This window comes from Opisthocomus hoazin, chromosome 8 (genome assembly GCF_030867145.1).
Source record: "Opisthocomus hoazin isolate bOpiHoa1 chromosome 8, bOpiHoa1.hap1, whole genome shotgun sequence".
Classification (NCBI taxonomy): Eukaryota; Metazoa; Chordata; class Aves; order Opisthocomiformes; family Opisthocomidae; genus Opisthocomus; species Opisthocomus hoazin.
Window position 1 is genome coordinate 73,238,757 of NC_134421.1, and position 19,571 is coordinate 73,258,327.

A 19,571-nucleotide genomic window follows, 5' to 3' on the forward strand; every position below is an offset into this window, starting at 1 on the left:
GTGATGGAGCCCTGGAACAGGCTGCCCAGGGAGGTTGTGGAGTCTCCTTCTCTGGAGATATTCAAGACCCGCCTGGACAACATCCTCTACAACCTACTGTAGGTGACCCTGCTTCAGCAGGAGGGTTGGACTAGATGACCCACAGAGGTCCCTTCCAACCCCTACCATTCTGTGATTCTGTGATTCTGTGATCATTACTACATGTAATTGATTAATTTAGATATAAAGATGACTCATCATGAACACGGCAGTGAGTGGCTCCGCACCACAGCGGCAGAGCAGTGAGCTAACCCTCATGCCCCCCCCCCCCCCCCCCCCCCCATCTTGACACCTCCTCTGCCATCTCAGAATCACTGAATGTTTTGGGTTGGAAGGGACCTCTGGGGATCACCCAGTCCAACCCCCTGCCGAAGCAGGGTCATCCAGAGCAGGCTGCACAGGACCGTGTCCAGGCGGGTCTTGAATATCTCCAGAGAAGGAGACTCCACAGCCTCCCTGGGCAGCCTGGGCCAGGGCTCCATCACCCTCAGAGGGAAGAAGTTCTCCCTCGGGTTCAGCTGGAGCTTCCTCTGCTTCAGTTTGTGCCCATTGCCCCTTGTCCTGTCGCTGGGCACCACTGCAAAGAGTCTGGCCCCGTCCTCCTGACCCCCACCCTGCAGATATTTAGAGGCATTTCCAAGGTCCCCTCACAGCCTTCTCTTCTCCAGGCTGAACAAGCCCAGCTCCCTCAGCCTCTCCTCGTAGGAGAGATGCTCCAGTCCCCTCCTCATCCTCACAGCCCTCCGCTGGGCTCTCTCCAGTAGCTCCTCATCTTTCTGGAACTGGGGAGCCCAGCACTGGACCCAGCACTGCAGATGGGGCCTCCCCAGGGCAGAGCAGAGGGGGAGGAGACCCTTCCTCGCCCTGCTGCCCACACTCCTCGTGATGCACCCCAGGATACCATTGGCCTGCTTGGCACCCAGGGCACACTGCTGGCCCCCCCGCCCGCCATCTTCACACCTTCCTCAGCGTGGCCAAGATGGCCGCCACGGCGCCACCCTCACGCGCCCTTTCTCGCCAAAACACGGCCCCCGCCCACAGCCGCGGCGCGAGTGTCCCCGCCGTCCCCATAGCAACAAGGCCCCGCCCCCCTCCGGCGGCGCAGGCGGTGACGCCACGGCGGCTCCGGCGCAGGCGCAGACGGTGCGGCCGTGTCGGCGAGGTCGGTTGTTCTTGCCCGTGTGAGGGGCGAGCGGGGCTGGGCGTCCCTCCCGGCTGGGAAGAGCGGCCACTCCTGCGTTCCGTGAGGGGAATTGTGTGTCCCCGCAGCCCCCCCGGCCGTCAGCACTGCGGCAGGTACGGCGATTGCCCCCCCCCGGCACTGCCTGCCTCCTGGGGCCTGCACGGGGGGATCTCTGAGGGGAGCCGGGCCCTGGGGGCGTAGGGCCACCCGTGTGTGACAGGGCTGTGGAGCTGTGGGGCCGGCTCTGTGTGATGGGTGAGGAGCGGGGGGAGCTGCGGGGCCGCCTGGGTGCCACAGTGGGTAGCTCTGGGGGTCCCTGTGTGTGTGGCAGGGTTTCTGCGATTGTGACGGTGAGATCTACGTGGAGGGTGCTGTGGGGTCTGGGGCAAGGGGAGCTATGCGTGAGAGAGGGCCGTGCGTGGGGAAGCTGAGGGGTTGGGGCCAGTGGGGGGACCTCGGTGTGTGGCATGGGGTCAGTGCCTTGTGGTTTGTCAAGGTGAGGCCTTCCTTCATTACTGTGCCTTAGCAGATGAGGGCAGGGGGTGTGGGAGGACGTATTTCAGTCTGGAGGTGAAAACCACACACCCAGCCCTCTTAAGCAAATAGAAAGAGACCAAATCTCGCTTTTGTTTTGGACCCCTAACAGTGCATTTTCTGCTTCTGCAGAAGCACGGGGTTTAGGGAGAGGGGCTGGGAGTGTGAGGATGGGGCAGAGGATCTCTGCTGAGGGCTGCTACGTTTGTCAGTGAGGGCAGGGAAGTTTTGGGGCTCAAACTGTATGAAAAACCTGTCAAAAAAATTACCAGACAATGTGTTCTTGTATAATTCTTCCGGTAATCCTGATGTTAACTGTTTCACCATTGAATCATTGTACCAGTAAGAAGCAGGTAATGTGATTTGGGGTTTGGTTTTTTTGTTGTTGTTGTTTTTTTAGCAGGTGATGTACAGTTGAAGTGTTTGTCCCAAAAAGCAAATTACTGATGTTCGCATCTAGTGAAGAATTATGTGACAAGTTTTTAAGCAGGTGGCAGGAAGGAACAGTCGCATATTTTGGTGACACGACTAGCAGAAAAAGTCACCAGGGTTCTGTCTTTCACATAAGGTGTTACTGGGCGTAAAGGTAGCAAGGTGTGCAGAGAGTGCTCAGATATACTGAACCCACAGGAGGTGGCTTTACAGTCTGAAAATACTTGTTATCAACTGAAATGAGTGGGGATTTTCAATAAAAACTGGCAGAGCGGTGCCAGGCCTTTCCTCCTTCTGGCTTCCTTTGCCTGGAGAAGGCAGGAGCTTTGCCTCTCGCTTCTGAAGGATGTTATTTTTCAAAAATGAGGTTGGAGTCTGTCTCTGTCCTCTTGTCTGCGCCTCACTGAAGAAAATGGACACTGTCCCTCAGTAATGAGATGACAGTGCTGACAGTAGAGTTCGTCAAAGAAATATTCCTTATTTCTACTGGTGAAAAGAATCTGAGGTTTGTTTTTTTTTAATACACTAAACATGACTCTGGCCAAAAGTAAAACCCATTCATGTAGTTTGTTTTGGATTACTGCTTTTTTTCTTTAACCTTGTGCTGACTGAGAGTCTTACTGTATGAAAGTTGACAGATTTTGTCATTTCTCTGCGTTTGTTGTTACAGATAATGATGCCAGAACAGAGTGCAGCGACTTCCCTCATCGACAGGACCATCAAGATGAGGAAGGAGACTGAAGCCCGGAAAGTGGTCTTGGCCTGGGGACTCCTGAATGTGTCTGTTGCGGGCATGATATATACTGAAATGTACGTTAATTGTTACATCCGATTCAAACAAGCAAAGCATCCTATGTTGTATATCCCTAAACATTTCCTGGGACTGAACAGTTGCAAAATGATAACTTCTTGTTTTTCTTTTCAGGACTGGCAAACTCATAAGCTCATATTACAACATCACATACTGGCCACTCTGGTATATTGGTGAGTCGCTGCAGCATTTCAATTAATTTTCAGGATTCTTTTCCTTTTTTTGTTTACCTGCTTTCTTTTAAGCGAATCTTTTTTTTTTCTTGTAGTTTGGGGTTTTTTTTTAATGTAAACCAAAACTTTGTTTTGCTTCCTGTAATTTCCCTTGAAGCTGTTGGAATTTCATCCTTTTTAGTGACAGATAAGGAGTGTGAACAGTTTGCTTGGCTAGATCATGAAAGGACACGAAGAACTTGTTTGGTTCATTGAACCTGTTTAATGTGGGGAGAACACTGCACATTTTACTCCTGTGCTGTGCTGTGGGTGTGGATGGCATTTCGCAGTAACGAAAGTTTGTTTCAGATGCGTAGATGCTAAGCTAGCTGTATCAAATACTATTAGAGGATGTAGCAAGAGGGAGAAAAAAAATCATGAGTGACATGATTTGGGGGACGATGATTTTTGAGACATGCTGTGAAACTTCATTGCAGTACTTTATGTCCCTTTTGGAAAAAGACTGTCCATTTTAAAAAATTCCATTTTAGCAACGTAAATTAATCTCACTATAGAAAGGAAAATTATCTCCAGTGGTGCTTGCATAAGAAGGTGAAGAAATCGTAGATACTTGCCCAAATTGGTACTTGTTGATTACACTAACAGTGACCTGTTTTTGATGGGCATATGCCTGTTTCTACAAATAATATACTTTTATTATTCCCCATGCTCAAGCTGTGGTTGAAACTTTTGTGTTTCTTCTAGAACTCGCATTTGCATCTTTGTTCAGCCTGAATGCCTTATTTGATTTCTGGAGGTACTTCAAATACACGGTGGCACCAACGAGCTTGGTCATGAGTCCTGGCCAGCAGACCCTCCTGGGGTTGCGGAATGCAGGTGGGTGTCACAAATATCACTGCTAATCTTTTTTTTTTTTTTTTTTTTTAACTCTTTTGTTTGTTTGTTTCAAGACGGTATCTTTTGCAGTGGCAGGATTCTTTAGTGAAATGAGTTCTGAATTATCTCATCTGATATGAGCCGTAAACTAAATTACCTGCAGCGCACTAAAATTCGCAACATTAAGTGGTGATTTTCTGAGTGTGTGTGGGGAGACCTGGAGGGGAAACAAACACACATGGGGAAAAAGGACAGGATGACAGCGGCCACTGAAGGACAGTGAGACAAGCAGACATTGTGAGACTGGACAAGAAATTTGTAACCTATACATGGGACTAGGAGCCAGGCAGAGAGTGCAGGTTTATGTTTAATTTTGATATCCTGCTAATATCATGCTGGGTAACGAGAACCAAATTAGGGGGGGCAGTCAGACCTTCGTGTGAAGTCTGAAAATGACACCCCAGAGAGCAGTCACTCAGAAAGCTCTTGAACATCGAAGCAAAGTTTTTAAATACAGCAGAACCTGACGAGGTAAATAAACCAAAAGCAAAATGCTACCATGGTAATGCTGCACTCTGCTAGTCTGCCCTTAGAAGGTGGAGAGCAGACAGGAGTAACGCTGTATCACCAAAGTTCAAGGATCTCACGTGTTTATTTGCACAGATAAATCAAGACATTCAGTGTGCTAAAGGTGCATAAAGTAAGCAGGTGGAGTAGCTGATGCAATAGATTAAAGAAGCTCCCAGCATTATGCAGGGTGCCTGGTAACATTTAACTGAGATCTGATTTATACTGAGCTGTGGTCGTGTGTCGCGGTCTTCTCTTTGTTTCCTGTCAGTGGATTGTCTGCTGAGTTCTGGAGGGGCTGGATTTTTCTGGTGTCCCTTCTAGCATCTTTTTAAAATTGCCTTAAGGTAGCGCCGTGAATGCATTTTGTTGTACGTTTAAAGCAGGGAGGAGAGTTTGGGGCTGCTGCATCCACAATGCTAATTCTGTTTTTCCTTATTGCAGTGGTACAAACAACTCCACCACGTGAACTGGCAGCAAAGAAAGTCCCATCTTCGACACCTTCTCCTCCGATCCAGGGTCAAAGTGTGCTAAGTTACAGCCCGTCCCGCTCTCCCAGTGCCAGTCCAAAGTTTACTCCCAGTTGTATCGCAGGGTACAGCCCTCAGCTACAGCCTCTGTCAAGCGACAGCACTTCTTACAGCAGTGCTGTAACCTACTCACCGAGCAGCAGCTACAATATGGTAACGACCAAGGGTACAGTTTGGTTCTTGTTTTGTGCTGTATGCCATCGAAGGCGAGCAGCCGCCAGCAGAGGATTGTGTGTATGTCTGTGTGTGCTTCTTTTGCAAAGCAGATGTAAATTTGTTGTATTGGGATTTGTCCTTTTTCCCTAGTGTCACTTTGTTTGTTTTAGAGTGGCTAGTTTGTTCAGAACAAAGCAAAAATAAGAAACAAACATGTAAATACAAAGGAGAAAAAAAACCCCAACCTAAACTCCAAGCAAGAGTCTTTTATATTCATGTCGTTTATGAATCGGGGTGGAATTATGTCTTCCTCATATGACACAACCTTTTGTTCTTATTCGCCCAAGGCTTCCAGCTTCAGCCCCTCTCCCACTGGGTCACCGTACCCCACAAGTATTGGGCCATTGGAAAGCGGTGGGCTGAGGTCTCGTTACCGCTCTTCACCCATTCCGTATAATTCTCCTACTGGCAAGGAAGACTACATGACAGACCTCAAGTTGCTAGACACCTTCCTTCGAAATGAGGAAGAGAAACAGCACAGGGTTCAACTGGGTAAGTAAACGGGTTGGATCTGAAAAGCTTGGTGAGGAGAAGGTGTTGGTTTTATTCGAGAGTTCTTTTGCGGGTGAGAAAAGTTGCAAAGGATTCCAGCGTACTCGTAAAATAGACCTAAGTCGTTTATGGGAATCACCCGTCACCTTGGTAAAGGTCGCTGCTGACCAGCTCAGTCTTCTGCTGAGTGACTGGGACGTGTGGTAGGACGCCATCGTTTCTGCACGTCTCCATGGCTTAGGAGCTTCGGAAATTCTTCCTCCAAAGCATTCCTTTGGGTAGGACACATGCCGCTCTTGCAGCCTATGGAAATGTGTGCTGATGGGTTGTCTCTGTAGCATTAGTTGGCTGTCGTGCACCATGATAAGATGATGGGCTTTATCACCTCGGTGAGAGAGAGACCTTGTGGAGGAGGCATTTCAGATAAAGGGGGTGAGTTACCTGCAGGCAGTTTTTGTCCTGGGTAGGGACAATCAAGATAAAGGAGAAGTCAGCTTTTATGCAGATGGACTTCAGTGTATGTATTCATGGTAGTTCGTGTTCGTGTCTCTTGTGGAAGCCTCAATATACTGATGTATCACTTCTGCGGTTGCTTCCAGAATTACTTGGCAGTAATCATACATGACTGTTTCATGAATGGGTCGTTTCAGGAAGTTCAGATTCCAGCTCTCCTTCCAGCAGCCCAACTTTTTGGAACTACAGCCGTTCCATGACAGACTGCGCCCAGATGCTGAGGAAGTTCCAGTATCAGCTGGCTTGCAGGTCCCAAGCTCCATCAGCGCACAAGGACGAAGCTGATCTGAGCTCGAAACAGGCTGCAGAAGAGGTAAGTGCAGCAGCAGGGTGGTCAGGAGGGAGAAAGAGGCCTCTAAAAGAATCAGCTTCATGCAAAGGTTTGGATTCCAGCTGTATCAAAAATGTTGAAGAGAGAGAAATCCTCTGGCATTTAACCATCTTCATACAGCTTCACTGTAAATGGACATTTCAGATTCTGAATTTTAGTTGGAAAATGATTCGTCCCTGGGGAGCAGGATGTACTCTGGATAAAATATATTTGTGACAGAAAAAATGACTCAAAACTGGGCTGTATTCAACCCAGTGGAACAGCTGAAGGATGTAAAGCTTAAAGCCTTTACGCCTGCATCTGAAAGAAGTCTGATGCAAAGGAATATAATTCATGTAGCTTAAATTAAATTAGATCAATTTTCTGTATTTCCTACGTTAACCTAATGAAGCTTCCTATTCAGATGCCTCTTAAATCGATCCTGCAGTTCCAGCCAATTTTATCCTAATAGAGCAGAGAGCTTAAAACTGAATTTGGGCTCACGCAAGGTGATTGTACCGTGAATAGAGAGTGGGAGTGTCGTGTGTGAAGCTGCTGCAGAAGTCACGCGATACAGCCAGCAGATGTAGCAGAATTTGGGGCAAAAAATGATTTGAATTATGTGCTGCAGTTAGTGTCAGATATTGTCATAGACCTGAAAAACTCTTGGTATTCTGCTAAGTTCTTCTACGTACTTAATAAACCTTTCCACAGGTTTGGGCACGGGTGACAATGAACCGACAGCTCCTTGACCACATGGATTCCTGGACCGCCGCCAAGTTCAGAAATGTAAGTCCCGTCCCTAAGGGGTGCGTCCACCTTGGAGTGAGAAACAAAAGCATCTCAGAGGTGACAGGATTTGGTTTTCCTTGCTGTAACTCAGATTGCTGAATTGATGTTTCTGCGTTATTTCCAAATCATTCGCCTGGGCTCAAAGCATGGAAAATTCCAACCCAAAGGCTGGCTTTTTGTGACGGTCCTGAGCAGCGTAATAAAAAGCAACAAGAAAAACCTTGATCTTATCAAAAGGAATTGCTACAGCAGAGAGGACTTAAATGCACACAATGGCAAAATAATTAGTAAATCTAACTTTTAATTGCCCCTTCAGTTGTAGCATCTATCAAGTATGTAGTTTTGCTTGTATGTTCTGCTGTTTTTGTTTTTATTTTGTAAAGTAACAAGATTGGCAAAAAGCAAAGATTTGTACGAGATCCATACCAGATTGCTGAGCATCTGTTCCTCAACCGAGGGCCCGCTTGCTTCAGTTCCCAAATCCTGTCACGTCCGAATCCCCCATGTAGTGTTTGTCAGCTTCTTGGTTTCCTGAAACAAGTATGAGAGGGAGTGGACCCATCAAAGCATTAATTATCTTTATGGATGGAGGGCTGTGCTTCAGAATGCCCCTTCTCTCATTGTTCAGAAAAGCTTTATCTGATGCTATGTAGAGATTTGTTTTCTTGACTCCTTTACCTTGAATTTTCTGGCCTTTTAGAAGGTATTAGTCTCGTTTAAACTCTGCCTAACTTGGTACTCTAATTTAATTACTTTCTTCCCTGGTTGACTTCAGTGTTTCTGTTGTTGAGCTGCTTTGTGATTGTAGCGGTGATGATTAGTAGGATGCAAGCGAAGGGTTGGGATTTTTCTAACATTTTGCTTGCTTCTGACCTCTTGAATTTTCACTTTTTTCTTTCCTAGTGGATTAATGAGACTATCCTAGTGCCACTTGTCCAAGAGATCGAGTCTGTGAGCACTCAGCTGAGAAGAATGGGGTGTCCAGAACTGCAGATCGGAGGTAGGATGAGCTTTGGAGTTCCCGGTGGTGGCTGATGGAGGGCCGGCGGCTCCATAGCTGCGGAGTTGGATAGGTGTTACAGGAATTGTCTGTTAAATATTACCGTTCCGTTTCTGCTCTGTGTAGGTGTGGTCTTTGTTCCGTGTCGGCCATTTCATTAAGCTGGGAAGGTTCTTTGTAAGGCTCCTGGAAATACTGGTGAAGTCACACTGATACCTGTCTCATATTAAATTCATAAACATATCATGTTTTGGTTTTTTTTGTCTTTGCTCCTCCTTCCCTAAACCTGCTGCTGGGGAATTACAGGCTCAGATTATCACTGATTATTGCATATTAAACTGTCAGACAACATTTCAAGGATAGATGTGCTGTAGGCTCTCAGTGTCTCCCTATAAATTCGCAGTGTCTCCAGTCCTATTTGCTTTTCCAAACTCTTCCTTAAAATCAGCTGCTTTCTGAAAGAACTACTTATTTAAATTCTGATGAACTTCAGTTCTGTTTTTCATGTCACAGTACAATTCTGAAGGAACTGGTTCTGTTGTTGCTTCAGATTTATATTCCCCCTAACCAAGAAGTGGATTTGAGATGCTGCGTTTGAATCAAATCCACCTTTTTCAGGCTGATTGTGTAGCATCTCCTCAAGAGCTGCGTCCGTTGTGATGCCTGCAGAAAAACTGATCAATGCCGGTCTCATCCCCGCTTCGTTACTCTCCCTCTGCTCTTGAAAGTGGATGTTGGTTCCTTGTAGCTTTTACGTTCTGTGATGTAAAGGAGATGTCTGCTGCTTCACTGAAATTGAAATGAGCGTTTGGGGGAGTGTGGGTGTTTAAATGTTTCTAGGACTTCAAGTGGTGTGCCAAAAAGGAGAGCCCTTTGCAGGGAGGCTGCCCGGCGTGCTGGGGTGGTCGCAGCTGACTGCGCTGCCTCTTCGTTTGTTGCAGAAGCCAGCATCAGCAGCCTGAAGCAGGCAGCGCTCGTTAAAGCTCCACTCATCCCAACCCTGAACGCTATAGTGCAGTACTTGGATCTCACACCCAACCAGGAGTATTTGGTCGAAAGGATCAAAGGTACGTGCTCTCACCGGACTGACTTTAAAACACTTCCGTTGCCGCAGTGAAGTGGTGGTGGCATCTGGCATTGCTTCGGTGGGGATGGGTGAAGAGTCACGGCAGGGGTGAGAGCTGCTTTTAAGCTGCAGAGATATTTTCTTCTCAACTTTCCCTCTTTATAACAATGGAATGATGTGGGACTTGGATGTAACTTTCGGAATGTCTTTAAAAGCCTTATTTCTTATTTTCCTCCTGTGTTCTTGGGCTGCAAAGTGTTGGATTTAATCCCTTCGTTAGCTACAAATTTACCCTGTAAATTTACCTCCCCACATTAATATCTTTGCAAGCATATCATTGGTTCAATTTTTCCTATTTTGTACATCAGAAACATGTATGAAGCCTCTGAAACCAGCATAGAACACCGCTTCCATACACTTTCAACCCCCAATAACTGAATAAATCTTGTTGCTTTCAGAGCTTTCTCAGGGAGGATGCATGAGTTCATTCCGATGGAACAGAGGGGGGGATTTCAAAGGCCGCAAGTGGGACACCGACTTGCCCACTGACTCCTCCGTAAGTTCTCGAAGATGTCTTGATACGACGGCTTAAAGCGGGTCGCCTTTCAGCGCGGGTTCTGGAGCGGGTAGCCAGTAACTCTTCTGAGGAACGTGGTAAAATCCCGTTTGCATCACTTAACACAGATAATCCCATTGTAGTCTGTGAGATTCCGTGGGGAATAGTGCAAATGGGATTGGGCATTGCGTAGATCACAAAAACAGAATCACAGAATGCTTTGGGTGGGAAGGGACCTTTAGAGGTCACCTAGCCCAACCCCCCTGCAGTGAGCAGGGACATCTTCAGCTGGGTCAGGGTGCTCAGAGCCCCGTCCAACCTGGCCTGGAATGTTTCCAGGGGTGGGGCCTCCACTGCTTCTCTGGGCAACCTGGCCCAGTGTTTCACCACCCTCATGGTAAATAATTTCTTCCTTATATCCAGTCTGAATCCACCCTCGCTTAGTTTAAAGCCTTTGCTCCTTGTCCTGTTGCAACAAGCCCTGCTGAAAATATTTTCCCCATCTTATAAGCCACTTTTAAGTACTGGCAGCTGCTTTAAGGTCTCCCCGCAACCTTCTCTTCCCCAGGCTGAGCAGCCCCAGCTCTCCCAGCCTTTCCTCCCAGCAGAGGGGTTCCAGCCCTCGCATCATGGCTGGGGCCTCCTCTGGCCCCGCTCCCACAGCTCCAGCTCTGTCCTGTGCTGAGGGCTCCAGAGCTGGACGCAGGACTCCCGGGGGGGTCTCAGCAGAGTGGGGCAGAGGGGCAGAATCCCCTCCCTGGCCCTGCTGCCCACGCTGCTGGGGATGCAGCCCAGGGCACGGTTGGCCTGCTGGGCTGCCAGTGCACATTGGTGGGTCGTGTCCAGCTTCTCACCCCTCAGCACCCCCAAGTCCTTCTCTTTGGGGCTGCTCCCCATCCCTTCACCCTCAGCCTGTATCGATAGTGGGGGTTGCCCCGACCTAGGTGCAGGACCCTGCCCTTGGCCTTGCTGAACCTCATGAGGTTGGCACGGTCCCACCTCTCCAGCCTGTCCAGGTCCCTCTGGATGCCATCCCGTCCCTCAGGCGCATCGACCGCACCGCTCAGCTTGGTGTCACCGGCAAACTCGCTGAGGGTGCGCTCGATGTTGCAATGTGCAATTGCGTATCTTAGTGTTAGGCCAGGCTCTGACTTCGACTCCTCTGAAACGTCTGCCAGATGACTACAGGGAGCAGCCTGATGGGTGGCCATCTTGACGGGGCGGTTCTCTCGCTATATTTTTAAAAAAGCCAAATGTCTGCCTTCACTGAACAATTTCTAATCCAAGGAAAACTTTCCACCTTGTTCTCGTTTGCCTTTGCTATAATGGACAGAGGGGAAAAAAAATGCAGGTGGAGTGGCAGGGCTGCTGTGTAATTTGGTAGTATTCTGTGAGAAACCTGAATATGTTGCAGGTCCTACTCGAGAGAAGGCTTGCAACGATGCCTGTCCCATTAATCTGAAAGGTCAGGAGGGGCAGCACCTCAGTGTAAACAATGAGTTGAAATTTCGACTGAGGTAGTGAAAATAATCCAAAGAAAGACCACGGAACAATTCAGGGAGAAGAAAACGGGCTTTATAGTGCGAGTCTTCAGCTGAACTCTGTGTCTGAAAGTAGAGTTAGGATGATATCTTTGCTTCCCCCCGCTGTAAATAGATTTTTTTTCCTTACTTGGGAGAATAAAAACCAGGTGATCTGAATGTCCAAGCGTCACAACTTTGCTGACAAAGCTATAATGAGATTCGATTGCTGGGAGCTGAAGTTGTACAAAACCAGTCCTGAAATAGGATTTGATTTTTCTCTTTGTGAAGGGGATTAAATATTTGGTAGGGGCTGGCTGCGGAGCAACTCTTGGTGTCTTGACAGACAGTAGGGTGAACAGCTCAGAGGTGCTTTGAGATGAGGGGATGGAGGTGCCCACCCTGGGGTTTGGTCTTTTATCAAAGCCAGCGGGGAGGGGTGGTGTCGGGCAGTGTATTAAACTTTTAAGAATTCTAGGAAAGAAGTTCTGCTATAAGAGATGAATATAAACACTTGCCGTGAAGTTGTGACCTGAACTTACTCAAGAGAATTGCTATAAAAAAGTAGAATTTTGCATTTTTGTTAGTCACACTGCATGTAATACAAGGCCGTGATTTCCAAGGTGCATCTCCCAGACTCCCTGGGGCTCCTGGCATTTAGCCCAGAGAAAACTCTCTTGTTTTGTCTACAAAACGGACCGTGCTCTCTGTACTGAACACAGAAAGCATCCGGTTACCGATAATTTGGTGAGAACTCTCTGCGAAGGGTTAAAACACACATAGCTGTGGTGTGGTTTTCTAGATACTTGTTCAAGGACTTTATTTCAAAATTTTGGCATTCTTAGTAAGACTTATGGCCAGCTCAGGTTTTTCCAGAGATTTTTTGTTTTGCCTTTCATGAGGAGAAAGGAGAAATTTCCTCAAAGAAGGTGTAACGTCTGCAAAGCTGTGATTTGATTTCATCTGCCTTTCTCAGCCAAACCCTCGCAGCTGGTGCAGAACCCGTCCCTAAACCAGATGGCTTGGAGTTCCTGGCCTAAATGTGCTAATAAGATCCGGGACTTTGCCAAATTTTGCAGGATGCTGGGATAAAGTTGCTCGTGCGTGAGCTGAGCTCCTGACGCGCAGCATTGGTTTATCGCGTTTCGCTTACTGGAAGAAAGAAACTTGCCTTTGCCCCAGTGCATTTAAGCACTAAGCTGCCTTGGGCTTGGAAAGGTAGAGGGGAATAAGTCAACGCTGCAGCCAGAGACTTATCAAATACTGTAACGAACGCCTGAGGTGACGGCAAGAAAGCCGCCGTATTTTTAAGGACACGAAAGTGAGATTTGTTTTTTCTTTGCCCAGATCATCATGCACGTGTTCTGCACTTACCTCGACTCCAGGCTGCCGCCTCACCCCAAGTATCCCGACGGCAAAACCTTCACTTCCCAACACTTTGTTCAGACGCCGGATAAGCCAGGTACTGGCGCTCACCTTTAGCTGCTCTTTGCCTCGTGGATCGCCTCAGCCCCCGTGAAATCCCCATCGTCGTCTTGTCGCGTTAATTTGGCAGAAAATAAACCCCCTTGCGTTCTAACTCTCCTCACCGGAGTGTGAGGCTGAGTGCGGCTAGGTTTAAATTCTGAGTGATGTCCAATTTGCCACTGCCAGTCCAGCCGCGTTTAATACGTATATTAAACTGCCACGATTCTGGATACACTCATAGCAGTCTGCACCTTCAGTCCAGTCGTGCTCGTGAACTGGCATGGCTGCGTTTGGTCACGTTCAGTGAGAAACTGGGACAACTGGCTGCTGAAACAGGGCGGTTTTATTTGTGATAGAGGTTTTCTGAATTGCCGGTGGTAGTGACTGTCTGCAAGAAAGCACGTGCAAATATAAAACGCGTGAAAAGGTTATAAATAATACAGCCTGGCTATAGACATTAGGGAGTAACTATTCCTGAGAAAAGCACTTAGTTTAAGTTTCACCCAAGGTGTCCCAAGGCAGGGAGAAGCAAGGTTCAGCCCGTCGGCCGCTCCCAGCTGTCGGAGGCAGTCTGAGGTGGAGTTTCCCTTGACTTGCTCACGCTGTTATCTTCTTTTCCTCCGAAAATCTACGGTGTTCTCTTCTTCTCTGAAAATCCCCCATTTCCCTGGCTATTTTTATATCCTTTCTACCTTTAAGGTGGAGTTTGAGTGACTGTAGTCATACACACCTTTTATCAGGATTGGTGTAAAATTCTCTCGCTTCACGTTTAAAGGCATAGGTTATGAAAAATCGAGGGTGCAGACTCGAAGAGGGGTGGTCGCACCTCGAAGGCGGGGAGCCTTCAGGATGGAGGTGTGTTTTGGTATTAAAATGATATTAAAACGAGCAAAGTTCACGAGAGGATAGCACTTTGGCAAGGTTTCGAAAACCTGTTGGCTCGGGGGCCAAGATGAGCTGCTTGCCAGTTCTAGAGGACCATTTCTTCCTGCTTTATCATCGCGGAGCAGGGCCACGGAGTCTCCACCCTGCTCCATCCTCCATGGTGTGTGGCAGGGAGTTGCGGTGTGAGTGGATTCCTCGCGTGCCTGCTGCAGCCGTGTCCCATCCTCACAGCTCCTCTGGATTTTATGCTTTTCCTCAATGGGTGAACACTGCTACGTTTTCGTATAAACCTTAATTTTCAGTAAAACCTTAATTTTACTAACAATTCCACACTTGTAAACTTCTCTTTCGCAGACACTTCGAATGAAAACGTGTTTTGCATCTACCAGAGCAGCATCAATCCGCCCCACTACGAGCTGATCTACCAGCGCCACGTCTACAACCTGCCCAAGGTACGATGGTCTGAGCGGCGTTCTCCTGCCGCCAGGAAACCACCGGCAGGTCTGACTTGGGGTTTGCTTTTCTTTTTTTTAAGAACTAGCCCCATTTATTGACTCTTTACACGTGAGCTGGCGCAATGCAGGAAGCAAACATGAGCTTGCTTTTTGACCACGATTTAGTACTTGGTCTGCAGCTAAAGAATAGCTTTAGTGTCTATTTAAGACACGCAAATACCTAGGTAGTAGCTTCCTCTTGTTGATTTTCTGGCAATTTCTTTTAAAACACCGAGTCATGTAATCCCTGATGTGCGTTGTCACCCCTTAAGGCCAGCAAGCCCGGTGCTTGTCCATGGAAATTCTGCGGGGAAGCATCCAGTCCCAAACCAGCGAAATTTTCCTGCGGGTTTCCATTTTCCTGCGGGTTTCCGTTTTATATTGATCCCTGGTTGTTGCTGGATCTTTGCTTTCCAAAAAGCTTCAGAGTTTAACACGTGTGGAGACGATAATCCCACCAAAACCAACGTTTAGCCTTTCTCTGGTATTTACTTGATTGAAAAAAGGAAAGTATGAAGGCAGAAAGCCCGCCAGCCCGCCCCGTAATGGCATTTCGTGATGACTTTCTCTGTAGCCGCCTACTCTACCTGAAATATTGCTGTGATTTCTTGTTGGTGACGTGATTTCCATGTTCTGCTCTTTTCCTGTGGATTCAGGGCAGAAACAACATGTTCCACACCTTGCTGATGTTTCTGTATATCATAAAGACGAAAGAATCCGGGATGCTGGGGTAAGTACCCACTGTTACGGGTCATGGCACTGTGTGAGCTGCGAACAGAATCCCAGGATGGCAGGGGTTGGAAGGGACCCCTGGGAATCCCCCAGCCCAACCCCTTGCCGAAGCGGGGTCACCCAGAGCAGGCTGCACAGCACCGCGTCCAGCCGGGGTTGGAATATCTCCAGAGAAGGAGACTCCACAACCTCCCTGGGCAGCCTGGGCCAGGGCTCCGTCACCCTCAGAGAGAAGAAGTTCTTCCTCGGGTTCAGCTGGAGCTTCCTCTGCTTCAGTTTGTGCCCGTTGCCCCTTGTTCTGTCGCTGGGCATCACTGGAAAGAGTCTGGCCCCGTCCTCCTGACCCCCACCCTGCAGATATTTAGAGGCATTTTGAAGGTCCCCTCTGAGCCTTCTCTTCTCCAGGCTGAACAAGCCCAGCTCCCTCAGCCTCTCCTCGTAGGAGAGATGCTCCAGTCCCCTCATCATCGTCGCAGCCCTGCGCTGGACTCTCTCCAGTAGCTCCTCATCTTTCTTGAACTGGGGAGCCCAGCACTGGACACAGACAGCACTACAGATGGGGCCTCACTAGGGCAGAGTAGAGGGGGAGGAGAACCTCCCTCGCCCTGCTGCCCACACTCCTCTTAATGCACCCCAGAATGGAGCGTCCGGTTTCGAAGCGCCTTGTCCGAAGGCACTTCAATCTGAAGGCGCTCCAGCGGGATGATGGTAATGGAGATAAAATCGCCTTCTCTGAAACAACAGCAGCTTTTGTGTAAAATTGGGTCAGTCTTAGGCGTGCATGCAATAAAAGCAGTGTCCAGATTCCCCTTCGTTCTGAAAGAGCCGCGTTCCCTGCGCAGCGAAGCGTGTGAAGACGTGTTAAAAGGCTGGAGTGCACAACTTTCTCATTTTCTCAGTTCACCTTTTAAACGGGCGCTTTAACGTTCTCGAGATTTACCGTGCCGACTTCTGTTCTCGCAGGCGTGTCAATCTTGGCTTGTCGGGAGTCAACGTCCTGTGGATTTTTGGCGAGTGACATCTCCAGCGGGACGCCGGCTCCGAGGAACGCCGCTCCTCGGGCGAGGTGAACTGAGCAGCAACTTAAACACGGACTTGATAGGAAATGGAGTTGCGTAAGCTCCGCTTCGCGGGACGTGTCTGCCGCTCCTCTGCCGGGTTTGGGACGATACCGTTTAAAACATTGCCCTGTCGAAACGCCGCTGCGTAGGAACGCCAGGCGGGGTTTCTTTTTCCAGCTCCGCAGCCGAACGGATCCCGTTTACAAAGCCTTTTGCCTTTTCCGTTCCGTGTCCCTGGCCGCGTCGGCACCGCTCCAGACAGGCACAGGAGAAGCCAAGTCAAAAAGCGCAGACTCGTTTTGGTTCGTTTTATTATGTGTGAGAAGAAAAACATGATTTTTTTTTTCTTTATTTTATAATCCCTGCCTATGGTTTTTTTTAACGGCTGCTTCTTGGTGTGACTGGGTTTTCAGGTGTCAGGGGTCTGCGTGCAGGTGCGAAGGAAAGGGAAAACCGTGTTTGACTTGCTGGTTCCAGTAAATTTTTTTAATTTTAAATTTTATTTTTAATTGTAAATATGTTTTTGAATTTTTAATTTGTTTTAATTTTATTTTTTATTTTAAGTTTGTTTTTTTGATTTTTTCATTTTGTTTTTTTAATTTTTTTTTCATTTTAAGTTTGTTTTTATTTTTATTTTTTCATTTTAAGTTTTATTTTTATTTTTTCATTTTAAGTTTTTTTTTATTTTAATTTTTTTCATTTTAAGTTTATTTTTAATTTTTTTTATTTTAAGTTTGTTTTTTTATTTTTTCATTTTGTTTTTTTAATTTTTTTCATTTTGAGGTTTTTTTCATTTTAAGTTTGGTTTTATTTTTATTTTTTTCATTTTAAGTTTTTATTTTTAATTTTTTTTCATTTTAAGTTTGGTTTTTTATTTTTAATTTTTTTTCATTTTAAGTTTTATTTTTTTTAACAAAATACGCGTGCCATCCCACCTGGCGGCCTCGCGAGCTCTGAAATACCGGGTGTCTCCAGTACCACCGCAGCGTTACCCCACTTTTGCTTTTTCGTAATTGATTTTTACAGCTCCCGTCGGCGTTTTCCTGCGCGTAACCTCGTGTTGCGGGAGCGTTACCGACTGGCACGTGGCTTCAGCGCCTCGGCGGGAGACCGGGCTCTGCAAACCCGCGGACTTTTTAAGTCCCCGCTTTTGGGGATTTACCTTTTTTTGGGGAAAAAAAAACCCCACTTGGATTTGTTTCAAAGAAGGGGCTGTTTGATATTTGCCAAAAATCCTTTTTATGTAGGGGAGGGAGGGGAGAATCTATTTTAAACTCTGACAAATGAGCATTTTAGAAGTGTACATAGTTCATTTTAGTAGCTTTTTTTTTTTTAAGGGGGATAAAAATCTGTTAACACTGAGACTCTGAAGATCTCCGAGCTGAAGACGGGGGTGGCGGCTCATTTCCGCTCACCCCATCTCCGTGAACAACCCTTCCCCCCACCCTAAACTGCCCCAAACCCATCATAAACTGCCAAAAATTCTCCCCTCGCAGCCGTGTTTTGTTATGAGAACACATTTTCCTCCGGTATTTTTTGCCGCGCTGGGGCCAGGTGCGCTCGCTCTGTATCTCTGCGCGGGGGGGGAGCCGCTATTTTTCGGTGTGAACCCACGGGACGCGCGGGGTTTTCCCGAGGGGCCGATAACGAAACGGCTCCTCCGGTTCCCGGATTAAAGGCGTTGGTTTTGTCGGACGCTTGTTTGAGTTTTTCCGGGGATTCGGCATCGCTAAATCCATCCGTGTGCCACGGAGGGGACGTGTGAGAACCGGGTGTAGGTGGGCTTCACCCCGAATCTCGTCCCCCCAGGGCAGCGTGGGGCTGTCCCCGTTGCCTTCCGCCCTGTGAGCTCGGTGACGCTCGGCTGCTCGAGGCTCCCCAAGGGCTGAAATTTTCTAATTCGACCCAAAAATGGGTGTTTCTCGAGAAGAGCCTGTGCTGCGGGGGCCCCAGGCTCCTGGAGGCCCAAGACCCTGTGCAACCTCTTCCCCAGAGCCTTGTGCACCCCGATAATGCTGCACCCCCCCATTCCTGTGACCCCAGTACGCCGTGGACCCCCGTCCCTGTGCACCCCAGATTCTCCTGCACCCTCCTCCCAGCGCAGAGCCCCACCTGCCCCAGTACACCACGTCCCCTGGAGCTCTGCGCACCCCCAATTCCTGCGTACCCCAGTCCTCGTTCACCCTGAAACCTCCGCCCCCCGAGGCACTGTGCACCCCGGTTCCTGGGTGCTGAGGTCCCTGCGCACCCCGATCCCTGTTCACGCGTGCTCCCTGTGCACCCTGACGCACCACGCACCCTGGTTACTGCGCACCCCAGTACCTGTGCACCCCGATACACCGTGCACCCCAGTTCCTGTGCACCCCCATCCCTGTGTACCCCAATACACCGTGCACCCTGGTCCCTGTGCACCCCAATACATCAGACATGCTGGTTGCAGTGCACCCCTGTCCCTGTGTACCCCAATATACTGCTCCCCCCAGTTCCTGTGCACCCCTGTCCCTGTGCACCCCGATAAACTGCACACCCCGATTCCTGTGTACCCCGATACAACCGCACACCCCAGTTCCCGGGTATCCCTGTCCCTGTGCACCCCGATGCATCGTGCACCTTGGTTCTTGCATGCCCCAGCCCTGTGCACCCCAGTCCCTGTGTACCCCATTACACCGCGCACCCTGGTTCCTGGGTATCCCTGTCCCTGTGTACCCCGATACACTGCGCCCCCCGATTCCCGGGTATCCCCGTGCCTATGTACCCCAATACACCGCGCACCCCGGTTCCTGGGTATCCTTGTCCCGGTGCACCCCAATACACCGTGCACCATGGTCCCTGTGCACCCCAATACATCAGACACGCTGGTTGCAGTGCACCCCTGTCCCTGTGTACCCCAATATACTGCTCCCCCCAGTTCCTGTGCACCCCGATACACTGTGCACCCCGGTTCCTGTGTACCCCGATACAACCGCACACCCCAGTTCCCGGGTGTCCCTGTCCCTGTGCACCCCGATGCATCATGCACCCTGGTTCTTGCATGCCCCAGCCCTGTGCACCCCTGTCCCTGTGTACCCCATTACACCGTGCACCCTGGTTCCTGGGTATCCCCGTCCCTGTGTACCCCGATACACTGCGCCCCCCGATTCCCGGGTATCCCCGTGCCTATGTACCCCAATACACCGCGCACCCCGGTTCCTGGGTATCCTCGTCCCGCTGCACCCCGCTTCACCGCGCACCCCCCTCCCCGCACCCCCCGGCCCCTCCCGCTTTGGGGGGGGGTGGGCTGCTCCCAGGGGCGCGTCCTGCGCATGCCCGGCGCCGCCCGTTA

At 48.9% G+C, this 19,571-nt stretch overlaps 1 protein-coding gene across 1 annotated transcript; it reads left to right on the forward strand.

Annotated features, from left to right (window-relative positions):
* The first annotated feature begins 1,193 nt into the window (after positions 1 to 1,193).
* On the forward strand, positions 1,194 to 16,714 carry TMEM209 (transmembrane protein 209). The gene is made up of 15 exons (XM_075429069.1): positions 1,194 to 1,335; positions 2,859 to 2,998; positions 3,114 to 3,172; positions 3,917 to 4,048; positions 5,060 to 5,298; positions 5,649 to 5,853; positions 6,504 to 6,679; positions 7,391 to 7,465; positions 8,372 to 8,468; positions 9,410 to 9,535; positions 9,993 to 10,090; positions 12,958 to 13,072; positions 14,317 to 14,414; positions 15,113 to 15,186; positions 16,152 to 16,714. Exons 2-15 carry the CDS (start codon positions 2,862 to 2,864, stop codon positions 16,204 to 16,206), a joined length of 1,686 nt encoding a protein of 561 aa, XP_075285184.1. The 5' UTR covers positions 1,194 to 1,335; positions 2,859 to 2,861; the 3' UTR covers positions 16,207 to 16,714.
* Positions 16,715 to 19,571: the final 2,857 nt, after the last annotated feature.

Excerpts from the sequence above, each read along its gene's own strand:
- TMEM209 (XM_075429069.1), top strand. The coding sequence starts at position 2,862 with ATGATGCCAGAACAGAGTGCAGCGACTTCCCTCATCGACAGGACCATC. Across the intron at positions 4,049-5,059 it reads CCTGGGGTTGCGGAATGCAG|TGGTACAAACAACTCCACCA; the intron begins GTGGGTGTCACA and ends TCCTTATTGCAG. Across the intron at positions 9,536-9,992 it reads TTTGGTCGAAAGGATCAAAG|AGCTTTCTCAGGGAGGATGC; the intron begins GTACGTGCTCTC and ends TGTTGCTTTCAG.